This window comes from Podarcis liolepis (genome assembly GCF_965112155.1).
Source record: "Podarcis liolepis genome assembly, chromosome: 16".
NCBI lineage: Eukaryota > Metazoa > Chordata > Lepidosauria > Squamata > Lacertidae > Podarcis > Podarcis liolepis.
In genome coordinates this window covers 42,642,806-42,661,448 of record NC_139567.1, presented here as the reverse complement: position 1 = coordinate 42,661,448, position 18,643 = coordinate 42,642,806, and the positions used below count along the sequence as shown (strand labels likewise).

Genomic DNA, 18,643 nt, shown 5'->3' with positions numbered 1-18,643 from the left:
AAACATGTTTGCTGTGGTACAGAGGTGCGAAAGAGCACAGGGCTAACAGGAACACACCAAGCTCCCTTGCTCTCGCTCTCTTCCTAAACCTGTTGAGTTATCACTTCTAAAAAGTCGTTTGCCCCATCACACCACTCCAAATACCGGTAACTTTTTGCACAGCTTCAGGGCTCTTCTTAAGATTGGGGGACCATGTGGCTAGAGGCTGGCATGAGCCCTGAGTCGCAGAGACCTTGCTCAGGCTGAAACACGCACCTCCGCGTGCATTAACTCGCTCTACGTGGGGCTGCCCTTGAGACTGACCCAGAAACTCCAGCGGGTGCAGAATGCCGTGGCGAGACTCCTTATGGGGTCCTCGCCGTGAGATCACATTCACCCAATGCTATACCAGCTGCACTGGCTCCCAGTGGAGGACAGGGTCAGGTTTAAGATGCTGGTTTTAACCTTTAAAGCCCTATATGGCCTAGGACCCTCGTACCTACAGGACCGCCTCTCCTGGTATGTCCCACGGAGGACCTTATGGTCTTCAAATAAAAACATATTGGAGATACCGGGCCACAGGGAGGTTAGGCTGGCCTCAACCAGAGCCAGGGCTTTTTTGGCTGTGGCCCCAATCTGGTGGAATGCTCTGTCACAAGAGACTAGGGCTCTGAGGAACTTGACATCTTTCTGCAGGGCCTGCAAGACAGAGCTGTTCCACCAAGGCACAGTCTGACCCCTTCCTTCTGTAATCCTCATAGAACTCTAGCCCAATGGTTGCCATTGATTTGATTCTGAACTGATTTTAGAATGAATTGATTTTAGAATGTATTTCAATTAACTGACTGTGATTTTATGTAAACTGCTATTTTTACTGCTAGCCGCTCTGAGCCCGGCTTTGGCGGGGGAGGGCGGGATATAAATAAAATTTTATTATTATTAAGTGATAGGTCTCATAGCATGCAACCTTCCTCACCATCTCTAAAAACTTCAGGAAGGGCTGGAGACCCCACAGAGGTCCTGTGCATATAATACCAAACTAGATGGCCAACGGTCTGACTCTGCTAAGGTGCTCCCTCTGTTCCTGATTCAGAGCCATGAGGGCTGGAATCTTATTTTTAGAGGAAGGTCCATATCCCAGGGGCAGATCACCCCCTTTGCATGTGGGAGGTTCAAACGGCACTGCCAAGCAGGGCTGGGCAGGAACCCTGCCGAGTTCCCGCTGCAGTGCAGACCAGACTGAGCTCAATGGACCAAGGGTCTCACTCTGCATAAGATGGCTTGCCTTAGGTTCCCTGGGGTTCCCCTCTGCCCTAGGGCAGTTTTAATAGAATCTTAGAATTGTAGAGTTGGAAGAGAAGTATTGCAACCCCTTGCCAGCTCCCTAGAAGCCTTGTTGCCGGCCAAAAACCAGCCTCCCCTCCCCACCCCAGAGGGCCCCTCTGCCGAACTCTCCCTGTTGAACTCTCCCTGCCTCCATCTCCTGAATACCTTGCCCAAATCATGGGAACCTGAAGTGCTCACGGCTCTCTGTCCCCATCACCAAGTCTTCCTGGCACACAACCGTCAATTCGCCGTCCCGTTCCCCCTCGTTTTATGTGAGCTTGGGTGTTTCAAATTCATTTCTTTAAAAGGCTTACGGCCGGGATTTAATTACTCTTGGCTACCGCTGCCTCCTTGAAAGCCTTGCCAAGCAGATAGGGAGCCCTTCCGGCACGGGAAGGGGGGGTGCTGCTGTTCCTGGCCACCCCCTACTCCATTCGCTGCCACAAGAGGGGAAGCGAAAGCCGTCACGTTCCCCGGGGCTCAGACGTGTTGGGTCCAGTGTGTGCGTGGGATCGGAGATCCGCTCCCCCCTCTGCCCAGTTTTCTCTCTCTGGAGCTTCAAGGGAAGAACTGAGAAGCTTCAGTAGACGGGAAGAATGTTATGAGAGCAGCTGAGGATGTTGCACAGGCTTGGCCTGGAGGAGAGGAGACAGAGGGAGGAATGAGAGACACCTTCAAATATCCATGGAAGATGGAGAAAGCTCCCGCCAACAAAGGAGATTCCCGATAAATATCATCATCATCATCATTTATTATGGCTGGGTTTCCCCAGCCACTCTGGAGGGCTTCCACAAAATATTAAAATACAATAGTCTATTAAACATTAAAAGCTTCCCTAAACAGGGCTGCCTTCAGGTGTCTTCTAAAAGTCTGGTAGTTGTTTTTCTCTTTGACATCTGATGGGAGGGTGTTCCACAGGGCGGGTGCCACCACCGAGAAGGCCCTCTGCCTGGTTCCCTGTAGCTTTGCTTCTCGCAGTGAGGGAACCGCCAGAAGGCCCTCGGCGCTGGGCAGCGTTTCTTATGGGAAGAGTTGATTGACAGTGGAATGGACTCCCCCAGGAGATGGTGGACTCTCTTTTGTTGGACGTTTCAAAGCAGAGTTTGGATGGCCATCTGTCATGGATTCCTGCATTGCAGGGGGTGGACTAGATGACTCTCAGGGTCCCTTCCATCCCTACAATTCTTTGATTCTATGAATATGTATGTACTCACACATATACAAACTTCCTGTGAAATGATCTGGTATATTTTGGGAAGCAGGGATAGGGAGTGGGAAATTCCACCTGCATTGTGCCTTTTAACTGTCCCTGGGGGTTCGGAATGACCCTCTGGTTCCCCTGCTGCAGCTAAAGTGCTTTACGTTTCCTTGTTTTCCTCCCTCCTAACGACGCTGCCATCTCTTCCCACTACAGGAGCTCAGCGAGATCATGTACACGGACCGCCCCGACTGGCAGAGCGTTATGCAGTACGTCGCCCAAATCTACAAATATTTTGAGACCTGAGTTCCGGAGCCGGAAGGAGGGAGGAGGAGGAGGAGGAGGAAGAGGAAGGCGTCTAAAGAACACCATGCAACGCACTAGATCACTTTAAAAGGAAAACACTAAAGGGACCCTCCCCCTTCGTTCCTGCTTGACCGAGGCCCCGGCAGACGTTTCTCGTGGCCCCAGAAAGGACTGGCCCCAATCCAGCCCAGGCCTGCAGCCTGAAGCAGAGTGGAGGGGCTCTGCTTGGCCTGGGACTCTTTTTTGAGGGGGACGCAGGAAATAACATTTCCCCCATACTTGACCGTGCCAAATAAGACTCCTTTCCACCCAGGGTGCCCTGCGCTGTGGGGCAGAGAACAACTCCCTTCATCGCCGGACAAATCGGTGGCCTTGTGCACAGCCTCTGGAGGTCCCCGAGGGCATCAGAAGTTGCTGCTTCCCCTCTCTTTAATTTCACAAAACCTGGTTGTGGCTTCCCCTCTTCATGGTTCCCCTGGAAAGGCTTCCTTGCTTTTCTCCCCGGAGGCTCAAGAAAAGAGCAGGGTGGGCTGGCTTCCTGAAACAGGCTGCGCTGTGTGGAACAGCCAGGACCCCTTGAAACATGACAGCATCTTTGGAAAAAAACAAAATACCAAACTTAAAATCCCCTTACAGCCCCCCCCCTAATGACAGCTGCCTTGGCCCAGTCTCACGCAGCTGGCAGGGCGGTAGAGAGAGCCAGGCTGATCTTGGCTTTTGCAAATTTCCCCCCATCCCAGGACCAGTTTAGGGACTGTCGGGATCTGAATAGGCTTCTGTCCATCCAGGACCCACACTGTCTTGAGTGTGGATACCAGGAGAGGAGGGGGAGTCCTTCTGATCATTGCTCCACAAGGTTAGAGGAAGCCATTATCAGGCTCAGATCTCCTGCCCACCCAGGATCTTGTGTTGTGACTGGATCACTTTGATGCCCGATTTAGTCTGCTGGGGTTTTGTTGCAGAACAAAGACTGCATGTCTCTTTAACTCGTTGCACGGGGATTTCAGCAGGTGTCTTTTCCATAATAGTGGGAGAAGCGGTGCCTTCTAAAATTCTCCTTGCCCCCCAGTGCCTCCAAGTTGGTGCAGGAGATGCAAGAGTTGTGTTCTGTTGCGCAAACCTCCTTTTGTCGCTGCAGACATCTTATTTGTCTGATCCACGGGGAACATCTGTGGCCTACAGGACGTTGCTGGACTAAAACTCCCGCCATCTCTGACCAGTGGCGTCTGCAGGGCCACAGAACCGTCCTCCTCAAACCGGATCCAAATGCCAAACCAAGACATGTTGGGAAGCCTGATTCCCAGGCTAAAGGCACCAGTTGCTAGCTTGAGTAGTGGAGAGAAAAGGTTGTGGGGAAAATGTGGTTTTTTGTGGGGGGGGGGGTGAGAGGGTTAGGTCTGCACATGCCGATAGATTTTTTTTTCTTGGGGGGTGATGGCCTTTGGTGGGGGCCAACAGCTTTTGAAAATCTGGAGTTGCCAAAAAAATATTAATTTCCTGCCACGTCCCACCTGCCCTTTTCACAGCCGTGCCAAAAGGAAACTCCCCACAGCTCCAGTCTGTCCCATCCAAGCGGACACAATGTAAAAGCTTTACCTACTGAGATTCCACCTGCTGCGCTTCTGCTAAGATCGCAGGAGCCCTTCCAGGGGAGAAGAGGGAAGAGTTGGCAAGCCTGTGAGGGGAGGGGAAGTCTCTGAAAATCTGCAAGTTAACGTCATGTTGAAAGTGACTTGCCCTTAGCTCACAAGGCGAGCCTCAGCGCAGTGGATTTATGCGGCATCAAAAGCCTGAAAATTCTTGCAGCGACTGAGAGTTTCTCTGCAAGGACTCAGGTGCCCTTTAAGTGTGAGCTTGAAGTGCTGAGTCAATGACCCGTGTGGGTGAAAGCCAGGGTTGGCAGCGCCATATGCACCGACCTTCCCCAGCCCCGTTTCACGACACCTGTGTGTCACCGAAGGGCCACCAGGAAACCTCCTTGGCTGGTGTCAGGAGCACCTGAAGGCCACCAGGTCACAAACACAAGTGGCGCTTCCTTTGGCTTGGTAGAATTTCCTCCTTGCCGCTTTGGTGTGACTCGCCGGCTCCTTTCTGAGACTTGGGAGGTGAAGCCTGTCACAGGAGTGTCGTGTGTGGGTGACATGGCCTTTGGGCACGAACCCCAGGGTCCCCTAGAGGATGCTGAAGGAAGCGCTTCCTTGCCATGAGGCCTTGTGAGCAGATGCCCACATCGCCCACATCTGCCGCTTCTTCCGTGCCCCGAGGCTCTGCAGGAGATGTGTTAGACATCCCACCGTAAGGTCGCAGAAGGTCGAAGGACAGCCTGCACACCCAAATTATCATTGTGTGTTTTCTGTTACTGGATACGAAGTTGAAGGTGCCAAATAATTGTCTGAAGTTGTTCGCTTTGCCAAAGGAGGAGGCCTCCGTTTCTGCCGCTGCCTCCCAGCCCAGTTCTTCTCGTCCGTGAGAGAACGTCAATCTCTTTCCCCGCTCTTGGTCTTGGCTTGAGCTGAGATTCCCCCACTTTGTTTGGGTCTCTCCTTCCCATCCAAAGCCCCTTCTCCACTTTGACATCCCAACGGCTGTGAAAAGACTTCAGGCAGGCCTGCTGTAAGGTTTCTGCCTGAAGACTTTCAGATGTCTGGTGCTAGTCCTCATGGTTCCTAGCCGAAACCTGCCAGTCTCCAGACATCATCCAGTCATTCCAAAATCGTTTGACATCTTCTCTGGAGAAAACGTGCCACCCGGTCAAAGGAAGTTGTGCACCACCTTTGCATTTTCATCAAGCAAACAGACCTTTAACTTGGGGGAGTGAGTCAGGCGCTGCGGGGAGGGAATTTCCTACGGTCCAGGAAAAGCACGGTTCCTTTAGTGAGTTGCGTCCAACGCCAAGGTCTGTAGCCATGAGTAGATGGAATAAGAACCCCACAAGGTAGACAGTGGAGGGGGCCCTCTAGGCATAATGGTACCCGAACTCCCACCCGCCCCTTGCAGCCAGCATCAGTTAAGGCTGAGTAGGATTCCAGCAACTTCTGGAGGTCCCTGTGATTGCAGCCTCTGATGTTGATCTGCAGGCGAAAGGAGATTTCTGCTGTCTGCATTTTGCCATTTTCTCTACTTTAAGAGGAGGTCTGTCATTACGTGTGAGGCAGGTAGAGGCAAAAAAGTCTGAGGTGGTCCTTTCAGGGAAGCTTCATCCCCCTTCCTTTAAACCGGTCCCTCAGACTGTCTCGTAAACATCAGTTGTTAGTTAGTTTGTGTGTGTGTGTGTGTGTGTTATATGCCTACAAGGTTAATGTTTCTGGGCCATTGAGTGTCCAGGTGTTGGATTGCATCAGAAATGTAGTTTACCTGGGGGGGGGGGCGTTGGGAAAGGGAGGTTTGTTGGCTTCGCTGTGCACCTCAGTTGGCACAAGAGATGGAGGAAAGGCGGGAAGTGAGTGAGGGTCCGCGTCTGGTCACCCTGAAGGTCCGGTTTGGTTTTGTCTCCAGAAAAGCAGGGGGAAGCTGAGAGGGGGGGGGAGCAGGAGATTCCAGAGCAAAGCGAGGTGTGGATTTGCACCCCTAACAGTTGCAAGGAGAGCAGATGAGGCGTTTAAAATGTCCGTGTCAGAGTGAGAGTTTTGTCTGTATTGGTTTTGTCAGTGATGTCGAGCTGAGGTGTCTGAAGGAAGCCTGGGCAGGTCTCTTGAGGCCTAGCATCTTGAAGGGAATGTTTTAGGGGCAGGTTCTGAATCCACTTCCCTTGCTCTTGAAGGTTAGGAAGGTAGACTTAAGGTTGTGTGTGTGTGTGTGTGTCCCCTCCCCCTAAAGTCCCCATTTTCCTTAGAACTCCACCTCTTTCTCCCTCCCCATCCCAAAAGGAGGTACAGAAGGAGAAATCCAGGGTGACGCTGAGCTTAATTTCCCCGGGGTTCTCAGTCACTGAAATGCCGCCAGATTACAAAGCCTGCTGCTTCTCTTGTCAACCCTCCTCAATTTAGGGTCCACCTGTGCAGGGTTTTATTCAGGCACTTCCCGCTCCTTCTACTGCGGGTGAAGCCAGAGGTGGCCGGCCCTATTAGCTTGTTCCTCCACACAACACTAGGCGGCCGTATCAACCTGCGCCCACCTTTCCCGAAATGATGCCAAGGGGGGCACCATCCTTGTCATAGGAGCATTGGGGGTTGTGTGACTGTAGGCCAGGGATGGGGGGGGCAGTGTTCCTCCAGGTGTTGGACTCTGAAATCCCATCATCCCTGGCAGCTGTTTCAGCTGGTGGCCGTTGGGAGTCCCAGCAACACCTGCAGGAGACTCTCCTCACTTGAAGGATTCTCTCAGCCCATCTTCCATGCTTCTCCAGTGAAATGCACCCCATAATATAATGCAGGGAATTGGGCGTGGACATCTGTGGCCTGCAGATGTCACTGGATCCCAGCAGGAGCAACAAGCGATCAGGATAAGGCCTGGGGGTTCCTGACATCTGGAGAGATGCTGGAGCCCCCCATCCACCCCATAATTTTGTAAAAACATAAATGACTCCTGAGCAGGTGTCCTACGTGGAATGGCTGGTGTCTGCAGGTGCTAATGATCTTTCCAATATGCCATTAATCGACTGGCAAGGAATGAACAGAGTCCTTTCCTCTGCTTATTAACCTGTTTTGGGAGAGCTAACAGATTCTGGATCCCTGCCCTGCCCTCTATTATCTTTAATTTTTTTTTTAGCCTTTACACGTGCCAACTTCCAGATACATTTTGTTTGTTCATCTTTCCTTGTGAGCGTTTCAGTTATTAAAAAAAACAAAAAACGGACCTCTCTCTCGGCCTGGACTGGGCGCTCCAAGTCTGAACTGTTCCCGCCGGAGAGCAAAACCATCTTATTTATACACCAAGAGCACACTAGAATGTACAGGCCCTCGGAGACTTCAACGGTCGAGGATGTGCGACTGCCAATGTTTTTATTTAAAGAAGATTAACGTTACTGAAGCATTGGGTGCAGGGTCTGCATAATATTTCTAATAAATGCCTTTGGTTTCTGACACTTGGCTTTTCGCGCTGCTCTTGTCTAGGCCGCATCCTGTCGTTCCTGAGTGGTTTAACTGTTGGTCCTTCTTCCCAGGAAACACTGGGAATTGTAGCTCTCTTAACACCTCTCAGCACCCTTAACAGACTACAGTTCCCAGGATTATTTGCGGGGGGGAGCTATGATTGTTTAAGGTGGTGTGCTACTGCTTCCAATGTAGAGTGCCGGCGGGGACAGAGTCTACTCAGAAGTAAGTTCCATTGAGTCAGATGGGACTTGCTGCCAGCTAAATAGGACGGCAGCCTTCTGAATATTCAAAACATATACACATAACCAATGTTGGAGCAATTAAAACAACTCCAATTTAATTAGATTTCTTTTTTCAAAAAGTAATGACTACACCTCTTTGAATAACAGGAGCAGGTAAGAAAAATATTACCTTGCCATTCTTACAACAACCCTACAAGGTATAGTGTGAGAGACTTGTCAACAAGCCAGGACAAAACACAAATCAGTGAATTGGGAAGCATTAAAACTATAAATCGTGCAAACAGCTGCTACCTAACTCTTACAAAATAAATAATTTGACACTTTAATACGAGGAGTGAATCAAAACAATATGTCCTTTTTCATAACTCATCGTCAAACTCCTGTGTCCATTTAAAATCAGGATGTGAACATTCAGTATTTTCCAACTACAAATCCACAGAGATGCCACCTGAGTTGATCTCAGGAACCACAGGTGGGAGCCCCTGATCTCTTACCAGAAAAGTCAGGTGCGTTTCAGCCACGGAGGTCTCAACTTTTAGCCAACATGCCTGAACCTTAGATCACATTACCTCTCACTGTTTTCTAAATTTCCAAATTGCTTGGAGGTGGGGGAGAATGCAGTTGCACTGCCGTGTTGAATTGATATTACAAGTGGCCAGCAACAGAGAGATGTAAAAATAAGTCTGGTACCCCAATAGTGTGATTAGACAATACCACAATGTGTGTTCTGTGTGGCTTGCGCAGAAGCATTTGATGTGATGGACCAGGAGCCATGTTCAAGTGTGCGCGCATGTGTGTGTGTGCGTGCGCCTCAGTCACCATGCTGCATCAGCATCAGTTTTCCTGGTCACACTACCGTGTGACCAAGGAGAGCCACCTGCGAATTTCATTCTCACATGGCAAGCAGGAAACAGATGTTCTGGGGCAGGGGTGGGCAAGGCAGTGGCACCTACAACATCCGCATGAATGATGTCTTGTGCCACCAGAGGTGTTGCATGCAGCTGCTGGGGCTGCATGAACGGGTATGGGGGCGTGCACGGCAGGGGGTTGGTGTGGATGACCTCTCGGGTCCCTCCCTACCCTACAGCTCTTTCTCAGTCTGTGCTAAATCTTCATATGACAATGTGTCATTGCCCAGAAGTCTGTGGCTGAAAGAGGAAACTGGACCCACTGGGGAGCCGTCCGGGCAGCCCCAGAGTATCATTTGCATAGGCGCCAAAATAGCCCACCTTGAAGTCTTGCTCATGAGAGCAAAGCGACTCAAAGCATTCTTTGCCTAGTGGGAAGATCTCAGTGCCCATGTTCTGGGTTGTGATGAGACCAACCAGATGAAAGAACTCTGCCTTGTGGGGAGTCAGAACAATGGTCCGCCTAGCTCAATATTGCCTACACTGACGGGGAGCCGCTCTCAAGGTTGGCAAATGGGGAGTCTTATCCCCAGCCTTACCTGGGGAGAAACGTGGTTCCGTTTGTGTTCAGAGGCGGCGACGCCTCAATTCGCACTTCCTGAAAGCCATACATGAACTGGAAATGCAGCTGCCCATTGAAATTCACGCTTCTCAGAATTTTGCAGTTCTCCACTCAAGCGATGTGTGCAAAAATGCACAGGCCGGGGTAAAGCATGCCTAAAAAATGCAAATATTCATGAAAGAACATTTTAAAAAATGCATTTGCAAAAAGTGAGCACATTGGGGCAAACTGCATACAGACGTGTGTATATTAGAAATTCACCCTAAAATGCTGATGAATTTCCAGGAGGACTTTTTTTAAAAAATGGACTATAGCTACAGAATTCAGCTTGCAGAGAAGCTCGCTTTTGTTTTTGAGAGGCACGGTCCTAGTCCTCATGATTCTGTGAGAGGAGGCTGCTGGACTCGATGGGTCATTGGCCTGATCCAGCAACCTCTTCCGATGCTCCCCTGGTGGCTGGTGCCCATTGGGGCTGGTAGGGCAGGGACCCCAAACAGAGCCACAGACAATGAGAGGCAGAGCCAATTCATCCTAGTTTCTTCCTCCTGAGACACAGAGATGAAGGCGGCTGACACCCAGAGCCACTCGCCAGCTTGGTTTTGAGAAAGAAGGCAGGGCAAGTGAGAGTTGGCGAGGGCAGTCGGAGGTCTGTGGGGCAGCGACCCATTTGCCCTAACGGACCGGCTGCCATTGCAGGGGAAGAGGGATCGACAGGTAGAAAGAAGCAGCTCAGCGGTGAAATGAGTCACGAGTTTGGCAACTCAGTTCCAAGTTCGGCTCCAACACCTGAGGCCAGGTATCCTAAATTCATTGGCAGCCGTTGCAAAACGCTTACATAACCCAAACTGGTTTGCCTCTTCTGGAGATGACAGAGGCAGCTAATATTTCAACCAATTTCCTTCTCCGGGGGCTGGAAAAACACAAGAGAGCAATCATTCTCAGGCTTGAAGGAAAGGATGGAGGTTTGGAGAGTTGGAAGGGACCCTAAGACTCATGTAGTCCAAACTCCTGCAATACAGGAATAAATTAGGAGAGTAATTTATTTTATTTATATCCAGCCTTTCTCCTAGTGCAGAACCCAAGGAAACTCCCAGAATAAAACAGGGATAACTCAAAGCACACAAATATTTTTTTTAAAAACCCACCAATTAAATAAGTGACCCTATGAAAAACGGTGCTGAAGGGGACATCAGGTAACTCTCTGGGGAACTCGCAATCTCAAGATAGACTGCGCTGGAATATGGAAGTTCCACTCAGCAGGCATGGTTAAAAGTCGCTGATGGCTCCAACCCAGTCAACTTATACTGGCAAAAGCAGACATCTCAGCTTCCATTTCTGGAAGAGAAGTGTGCAGAGCATAGCTGCGCACTGAAGAAGAGCCACTAGTGGCAGCCGTTTGCTCGGCAGCATCCAGCCAGGCGGAGACGCAGAGCCCTTCTTTTGCAAAGTCATTCCTGTGCACCTTTTTGCTTGCTCTGTTTTGTTCTGACTGTGCGAAGTGCCAGTGTGTCTCAGGCGGGGAAACCACACTGATGGGAACTTTGCTGCTTGCAAAGCCATCTACACCCTCCAAGAGGCTCTGTCTCGACCTGATACACAATCCTCTAACAGCAGCTCTCCCATACTTGGTGCTTTCCAGATGTTTTGGACTTGCAGCTCCCATCAGCCCCTGTCAACGCCAGGAACTCTGGGCCAAAACATCTGGCCAGGACAAATGGGAGTTGCCAATCAACAACACCAAGAGGCCACCGGATTGGGGAAGGTGGCTCTGATTCAATGATGGGGAGCCTGTGGCTTTCCAGATGTTGTCGGAGTCCAACTCCCAGCAGCCAGCAGGCCAGGGATGATGGGAGTTGTAGTGCAGCAACATTTGCAGCGCTGCCATCATCTCCCACTGCCCCAGTCTGGATTTGAGATATCTGGCCAGGAACTTCCCCCCTGAAACTCTCCAAAATCTACGTTAGTTGTTTTTGGTTTTTTTATATTGTAAACCACCCTTTGGTCCTTGGATGGAGAGCAGTATAAAAGTTAAATAGATATAAAATGAAACAATAAATAAAATGATGTGATTTTTGTTGGGGGAAGAGAGAAGGGCATTAGAAGCAAAGTAATTCACAACTTTTTTTTTGCCAGCAAATGAGAAGTAAGGGCGTTTTAAGTAACCATTTCCTTCCTTCTCCATCCAATTTGTTGAAATTCAGGGATTCCCACCCCTAGTACCAGCTGCGTGCAGGAACATCCTCTTCGCATGCCTGCTGCCGCTGCAGCTTTAAATACAATAGAATCATAGAACTGCAGAGTTGGAAGGGACCCCCCGAAGGAACATCTAGTCCAGCCCCCGGCAACGCTGGAATACGCAGCTGTTCCATACAGGGATTGAACCTGAAACCTTTGCATTATGAGCACCACGCTCTAACCAACTCAGCTATCCAGACTGACATATTCATGGACACATACCCTCTCCTCTCGCCAACCCCTCTGCCAGCTTCCCATGGCTCACTCAACACACAGCAAAGTGTGGGGATTCAAACCCGGGTCTCCCAAGGTCCTAGTCTGACATGCTAACCACTACACCACTCTGCCTCTCCACTGGCACCTATGCAGCTCAGGGCCAAGTTACATGCAAGACCACACCAGCATGGCGTAGTGGTCTGAGCTCCTTGCAAGGGGGGAGGTGGGATATAAATGCAATAAATTAATAGAAATTAAACAAGGCAGACCTGTTTAGGTAAGTTTTAAATGTTTGATATTTTGTTGTGTTTTTAATATTCTGTTGGGAGCCGCTCAGAATGGCTGGGGAAACCCAGCCAGATGGGCAGGGTATAGATAAAATTATTATTATTATTATTATTATTATTATTAACCCCTTCCCTTGACACCTTGTTCACCCCTTCCCTATTTCTCCATAGACTCCCCAAAGCCCTCCCCTCCTGACTCACTTTTACTAAACCACTGTGTGAAGGGCCTCACCTGAACTGTCCTTTCCCCACGCTGCAGTGTGTGACGAAACCTTACATTTTAATGTATATTGGAAGATATAGAGATCGGCAGAGATATACCTTACAGTTTCAGTCCACAGGCCTGTTTCCTCCCACGTGGAAGCCCCCAAGTGAGGCATCAGCTTTCCCTGGCTTTTTGCTTCAACAGCTGGCGTTTAGCAGATAGACTGTGCCTGGATATGGAGGCTTCATGGAGCTACCACAGCTAGCAGTAGTTTGATAGGGCCAGTCTGCTTCACACACTCAGATAAATCCTTAAAAAGAAATAAATCTGGTAGTAGCCCTCGCGGCCTCTTTCCCTTCCCTTCTCTCATTCTTTTTTATCACCACACCAAACAGCAAAGGTCTCTCTGAAGGCTGTTTACAGCACAACACCAAGCTGAAATCAGGGCAGCCAATAAAATCTGCAGCGAGCGCAACCTTTTCATGGCACTGCGGGGAAACGCCGGCGCTAGCACAGAGTCAGGGAGGCAGGAAGGAAGGACAACTTTTGCCCAGCTTTAAAAAGACGCCAATTAAGAAGCAAACTGCTTTGGCACCAAATGGTCTCCGCTGGCCTTGTGAAGGGGGCAAGGCATCTAGCCCTCCTGGTTGGCATTTGTGTTTTTTTAAAATGTCCACTTAATCAACCTGGACATTTGCCCACTTAATCAACTGGCCCCAAAGCGCCCCGCCTTCTTGCAGGTTGATGGACTTTTTGCCTTCTTTTAAATGCCCGCTTAATCAACTCAAACACTTGCCAACTTAATCAATGAGCTACACCCTGAATAGATAACAATCTTCCCTTTGCCACTGTAGGGCAAATGAACAGGCTGAATGATGCAGCCTTGTTAAATCATTCCAGCAGCATCTTTCCACAAGGGAGACCCCTAGCCGACAAGATCACCCTCTCATCACTGTGATCTTTGTGCTCCGAGCTGATCTTTCAAACAGTCCCTTCTGGAGAGTTGTGCGTGTGTGAGATCAGGTCATTGCAAAACTCTTCAGGGTGGGTTGAATCACTGACTCACGCACACAAAGAAAGGGAGAGCGAAAGAGGCAAGCTATCCGAATGAGGCAAATAAATCTCTCTCCCATGACTATGGTGAGGAAAAACGGGATCTCTCCGGTCTGCGGCTGGGGAGCGGCTCACACCAAGCGAAATCGTCCATCGATGACAGCCACATCCGGTGAAGCTGCAAACCGGCTCCTACAAGATCAAATGCCAAAGATCTCCTCAAGTCCAGGGACTTAAGAGAGCTGGCCCTATCATTAGACCTAATGTTCGCTTGGAGAGCCGGTGTGGGGCAGCGTTTAGGGTGTTGGGTTAGGACTTGGGGGTTAGGACATAGTCCATGGACTATGCAGAATAAGATAAATTAACAGGAAGGATTCGAAACCTGCGAGATCAGAGATTCTTAGAGGACTGGAGTAAATATATGAATTATTTGAAAAGTAATTGTGATGAACAGATTACGCTAGTAGGATTGCAAGAAATTTTGTAAGGTGGATTATTTGAAATATTGCAAGAAAGACTATGAAAAGAATGATTCGTTAAGGATAATATAGAAATTAAGAAATGCAGAATAAGTGATTAAGAACGGAAAATCATCAGAGGCGTTGACGAAAGTCTAAAATATTGTATAAGATGAGAAGATATGTTGTATGACTGACTGTTGGAACTGATATATTATAACATCAGACCATGTGGGGGGGCGGACTATATTTTGAAAAGAAAGAAAGAAAGAAAAGAAAGAATTCCTATGCCCCACAAATAACCCAGAGATGCATTTTAAATAAAAGCACACATTCTATTCATGTAAAATCTGATTCCCGGACCGCCTGCAGGCCAGATTTAGAAGGCGACTGGGCTGGATCCGGCCCCCGGGCCTTAGTTTGCCTACCCCTGTTTTCCACTTTAGCCTTTTTTCTTCTGAAGATCTCACAAGGCAACAGAGGTTTAGGGTCAGAGTTTTCCTTCTCCTTAGATGGGCCCCCTTCCTAGGTGGAAGAGCCCCATCAGCCCCTCACTTCCCTCTACGGCACATGAAGAAACAGCCTTTATGACTGTTGGACCCAATCTTGCTCTTGTCCGATCAATCCATTTGTAAATACAGTGGTACCTCGGGTTACAGACGCTTCAGGTTACAGACTCCACTAATCCAGAAATATTACCTCAGGTTAAGAACTTTGCTTCAGGATGAGAACAGAAATCGCGCGGCGGCAGTGGGATGCCCCATTAGCTAAAGTGGTGCTTCAGGTTAAGAACAGTTTCAGGTTAAGAACGGACCTCCGGAATGAATTAAGTACTTAACCCGAGGTACCACTGTAAACGCAAGGCAGATTCTGGACGGGAAGGAGGGGTTTGCAGCTGGAGTCGGATGCAGGAAAGACTTTCTGAGTGGAACGGACTCCCTCCTTCGTTGGAGGTTTCTAAGCAGGGGGGGGGGGCATCTGCCAGGGCTCCTTTCTCTGTGATTCCCTCCCCGGAGGGGGCTGAGCTAGATGACCTCTGGGGTGCCTACAAGTTCTCCAGTCCCATGATTCTATAACGTGCTCACTAAGCTAGACGGCTGCCTCCTTTATGTGCCGCGGAGGACACTGACCTGTCTCCAGTGTGGTAAAAATAACCCCCCGCGTCTTTCCTGTCGACTTCTATATCTGGGAATGGGAAGACTGGTTTGCCCTCTTCGACTGTCTGCCTCTCAGCGGAGGGGTCTTTCATTGCCCACACTCGTCTGCGCAACATGCGCCATCTTCACACGTAAGATGGGGATGGTGTGCCTCACCCTTGGAGGTAAAAAAAATAAAATGTGGCCCTCCATACCTCTCTGCCCGGCCCCCAGGACTCACCCTCAGGCCACGCCCCCTACAGAGCCACGCCCCCACGCCCTTGGGTGTTGGTTCTTGTCAGGGCTGGATTTAGGTTGATGAGGGCCCTGAAGGGAATGGGGCCCTTTCTATGTCCAGCTGTCCTTTGTCAACAACAAATTGTCGCTGGTTTTTTTTGGGTTGAATATATGCTATACAATAATTTGTGGATAATAAGTATCTAAAGCCATTTGTGGATAATAAGTATGTAAAGCCATTTGCACATAACAAAATATGTATTTTATCCAAGTAATTGTTGAACTGAAACACAATTAAGAACCAGTTATATTTTAGGGATCAGGCTAGCAGGCCATTCCTTACACCCTAGGAGCCTACACAACTCAAAACGCTGTTGCTGTATGTAGGTTTTATTTTATTTGTATTTTATCTGATATTTTGGAAATGTACATCCAGTTTTTTTCCTTTAATTTTTTGGGGGGCCCCCAAGAGAGTGGGGCTCTAAGCTATAGCTTGTTTAGCTTATACAGTGGTACCTCGAGCTAAGTACTTAATTCGTTCAGGAGGTCCATTCTTAACCTGAAACTGTTCTTAACCTGAAGCCCCACTTTAGCTAATGGGGCCTCCTGCTGCCGCCACACGATTTCTGTTCTCATCCTGAAGCAAAGTTCTTAACCCGAGGTACTATTTCTGGGTTAGCGGAGTCTGTAACCTGAAGTGTATGTAACCTGAAGCAAATGTAACCTGAGGTACCACTGTACGTAAATCTGTCACTGGTTCTTGTCCTCCCTCATTTCTTGCCTGGATGGAGGTTGGAGAGAAGGGTTTGCTTGTGTGGCTGCAGAAAGGAGCCTCTTGTTGACAGAAGAAAGCCTTTAGCAAACGTGAGATCCCACAGAGAGAGCGCCTGTCAGATGTACAGTTTCAGTTCCAAAGGGCATCTGTCACCACACCAAAGGCCCGATCCCGGCATCCATTACTCTCCCGTAACTGATACTTGATGATCAGTGCCTCTGCCTCTGGACTGAAAGCTCCACACAGCCCTTGCAGCTAACAGTCATCAACAGGCTTCTCCTTCCTGCGCAGACTGAATAATAGAAAGATAGAACTGTAGGGGAGGGATCCCAAAGGGTCATCCAGCTCAAGCCCCTGAAATACAGGAATCCTAACTAAAGGATCCCTGGCAGATGGCCTTCCAACCTCTGTTTAAAATCCTCCAGGAAAGGAGAGTCCACCGCCTTCCAAGGCAGTCCATTCCATTGTCAAACTGCTCCTACCATCAGGAAGTTCAGTCAATCCACACTCATACAATTAATCAACCCAAATTTTGTTAACCGGGATACAGCCTTAATTTAAACTCACTAGAAATATCCCGAAAACTGACAGGATGTGGAGCAGGGTGGAAAGCTGAGGACAACCAGTTTTTCCTGCCTTTCCCTTCTGATGGCTTGGCTCAGACATCTCTGCTTCATCACGTTATACGTATTGTTTTAATCATTATCAATATTTGCTTATAAAGCAGCAGCCTGATTATTTCTTATCCCCTATCTATTTGTTGCGAAACAGAAGCGATAAGAGAGCAAGTCACTCGGGGAGGTTCCGCTGAGTAAGAATTTTAAGGAATGTCAAGTAAATAAATGAAAGTATCTGAATATATTGGCTCTGAGCCTTTGGCTGCCAGCAAAAGCTTGGCGAGGTATATATGGACATTGGTTTTTCATTGCTGGCTTTTCTTTGTCTGTAAACCACCTTGGCATTTCTCTTTGAAATGAAAGATGATTGAATAATAATAATAATGATGATAATAATTTTCTGATTGGCAATTTTTAAAATGATGCAAGCATTCAGACCTTACAAGTCCCTTCCTCACGGCACAATAAGAATACTGTCTGCCATCACTTCCCACACACTCCCTCTTAAGATGCTGACTAAATGTCAAATTTGTGATCCAGCCTCAAGCCATGTTTCTCCCGCACGGAGCCAGGTCCCCCACGTTGCTCTGTTTCACTTGGCATCCAGGCTGATGAAGAAGAGCTCTGCAGGACCCAAAACCTTGCTCACTATTTTGCAACAGGGGTTTTTGTATTGTTTATGAGAAAGCCTGGGAAGGAAGCCCCACTGAATTCAAGAAGACTGACTCCTGAGTACACAGGGTTGGAATAGAAAACCCAAACGCACATTTATAATAATCTGATCTGAACCACAGATCAGATCATTGCCATCTCTATCTTTTCAGCAAGCTTTTTAAGTAGGGTTTCTTATCCTGTTCCGGATCTGCTTTGGGGTTGAGATTTTGTGTGTGTGTGTGTTGGTCGACTGATCAATAGATAGACAGGGAATTTAGGAAGCTTCCTTATACCAAATCAGACCACTGGTATTTCCTGCACTGACTGGCAGCAGCTCTTGAGGGTTTCAAGGCAAGGGAGACCATCAAGGACTGAACCAGGGATCTTCCACATTCAAAGCAGATGCTGTTACTACTACTACTAATAATAATTTATTATTTATACCCCGCCCATCTGACTGGGTTTCCCCAGCCACTCTGGGCGGCTTCCAACAAAATATTAAAATACCACCAAACTTTAAAAGCTTCCCTAAACAGGGCTGCCTTCAGATGTCTTCTAAAAGTTTGGTAGTTATTTTTCTCTTTGAGATCTGGTGGGAGGGCGTTCCACAGGGCGGGCTCCACTACCGAGAATGAGCTACAGCTGTTCTCTTTAAGATAAAATAAGATCCCAGGCCTCATGTTTAAGGGCTGGTTTAGAGAAGAACATAGGAAGCTGCCTTTTAATAGCCAGATATTGCAGCATCTAGCTCAGCCTTTCCTACACGGACTGGCAGCGTTTTTCCAGGGGACATCCCTAGCCCCACTTGGTCCTTTGATGCCTCATTGTGAATCATTTGGAAAGTGATTCATAAAGGACAATGGAAGTAAAATAAAATAAAACACAACCCTAGTCTCCAACGCTCACACCCCTTTTTGTTTTAAGACTCACGGTGTGTCTCTGAGGACGTGCAAAGTGCATCCCTCCTATTCTTAATCTTCCAGATCATCTACCCCGGAAGATTACACTTCTTTTAAAAAAGATAAGGATGAATGAGAGCCTCTGACTCACCCGCCGCGGCGCCCGCGACGACTCTCTCTTCTGGTTCGCAGCGAAAAGACTTCTTCAAAGTTTTGCAGGGCGTCGGGAAACATCGCGCGGCGCCTCGCTCGCGGCCTTACGGTAAAAGCGAGGAAGGGGCGGAGTCCGGGAGCGCGCCTCCGCCAATCGGACGCCG

General features: G+C 48.8%; 1 protein-coding gene across 4 annotated transcripts in view; it reads left to right on the top strand.

Moving 5' to 3' along the window:
- Positions 1-7,830, top strand: part of SPECC1 (sperm antigen with calponin homology and coiled-coil domains 1) — a 111,824-nt gene extending 103,994 nt beyond the window's left edge. For all 4 annotated transcript variants that reach the window (XM_083479790.1, XM_083479792.1, XM_083479791.1 and 1 more), the window contains one exon: positions 2,720-7,830. In XM_083479790.1, the coding sequence (XP_083335916.1) occupies positions 2,720-2,809 (90 nt within the window). In that variant the 3' untranslated portion in view covers positions 2,810-7,830. The remainder of the gene's footprint in view (positions 1-2,719) is intronic.
- Positions 7,831-18,643: the final 10,813 nt, after the last annotated feature.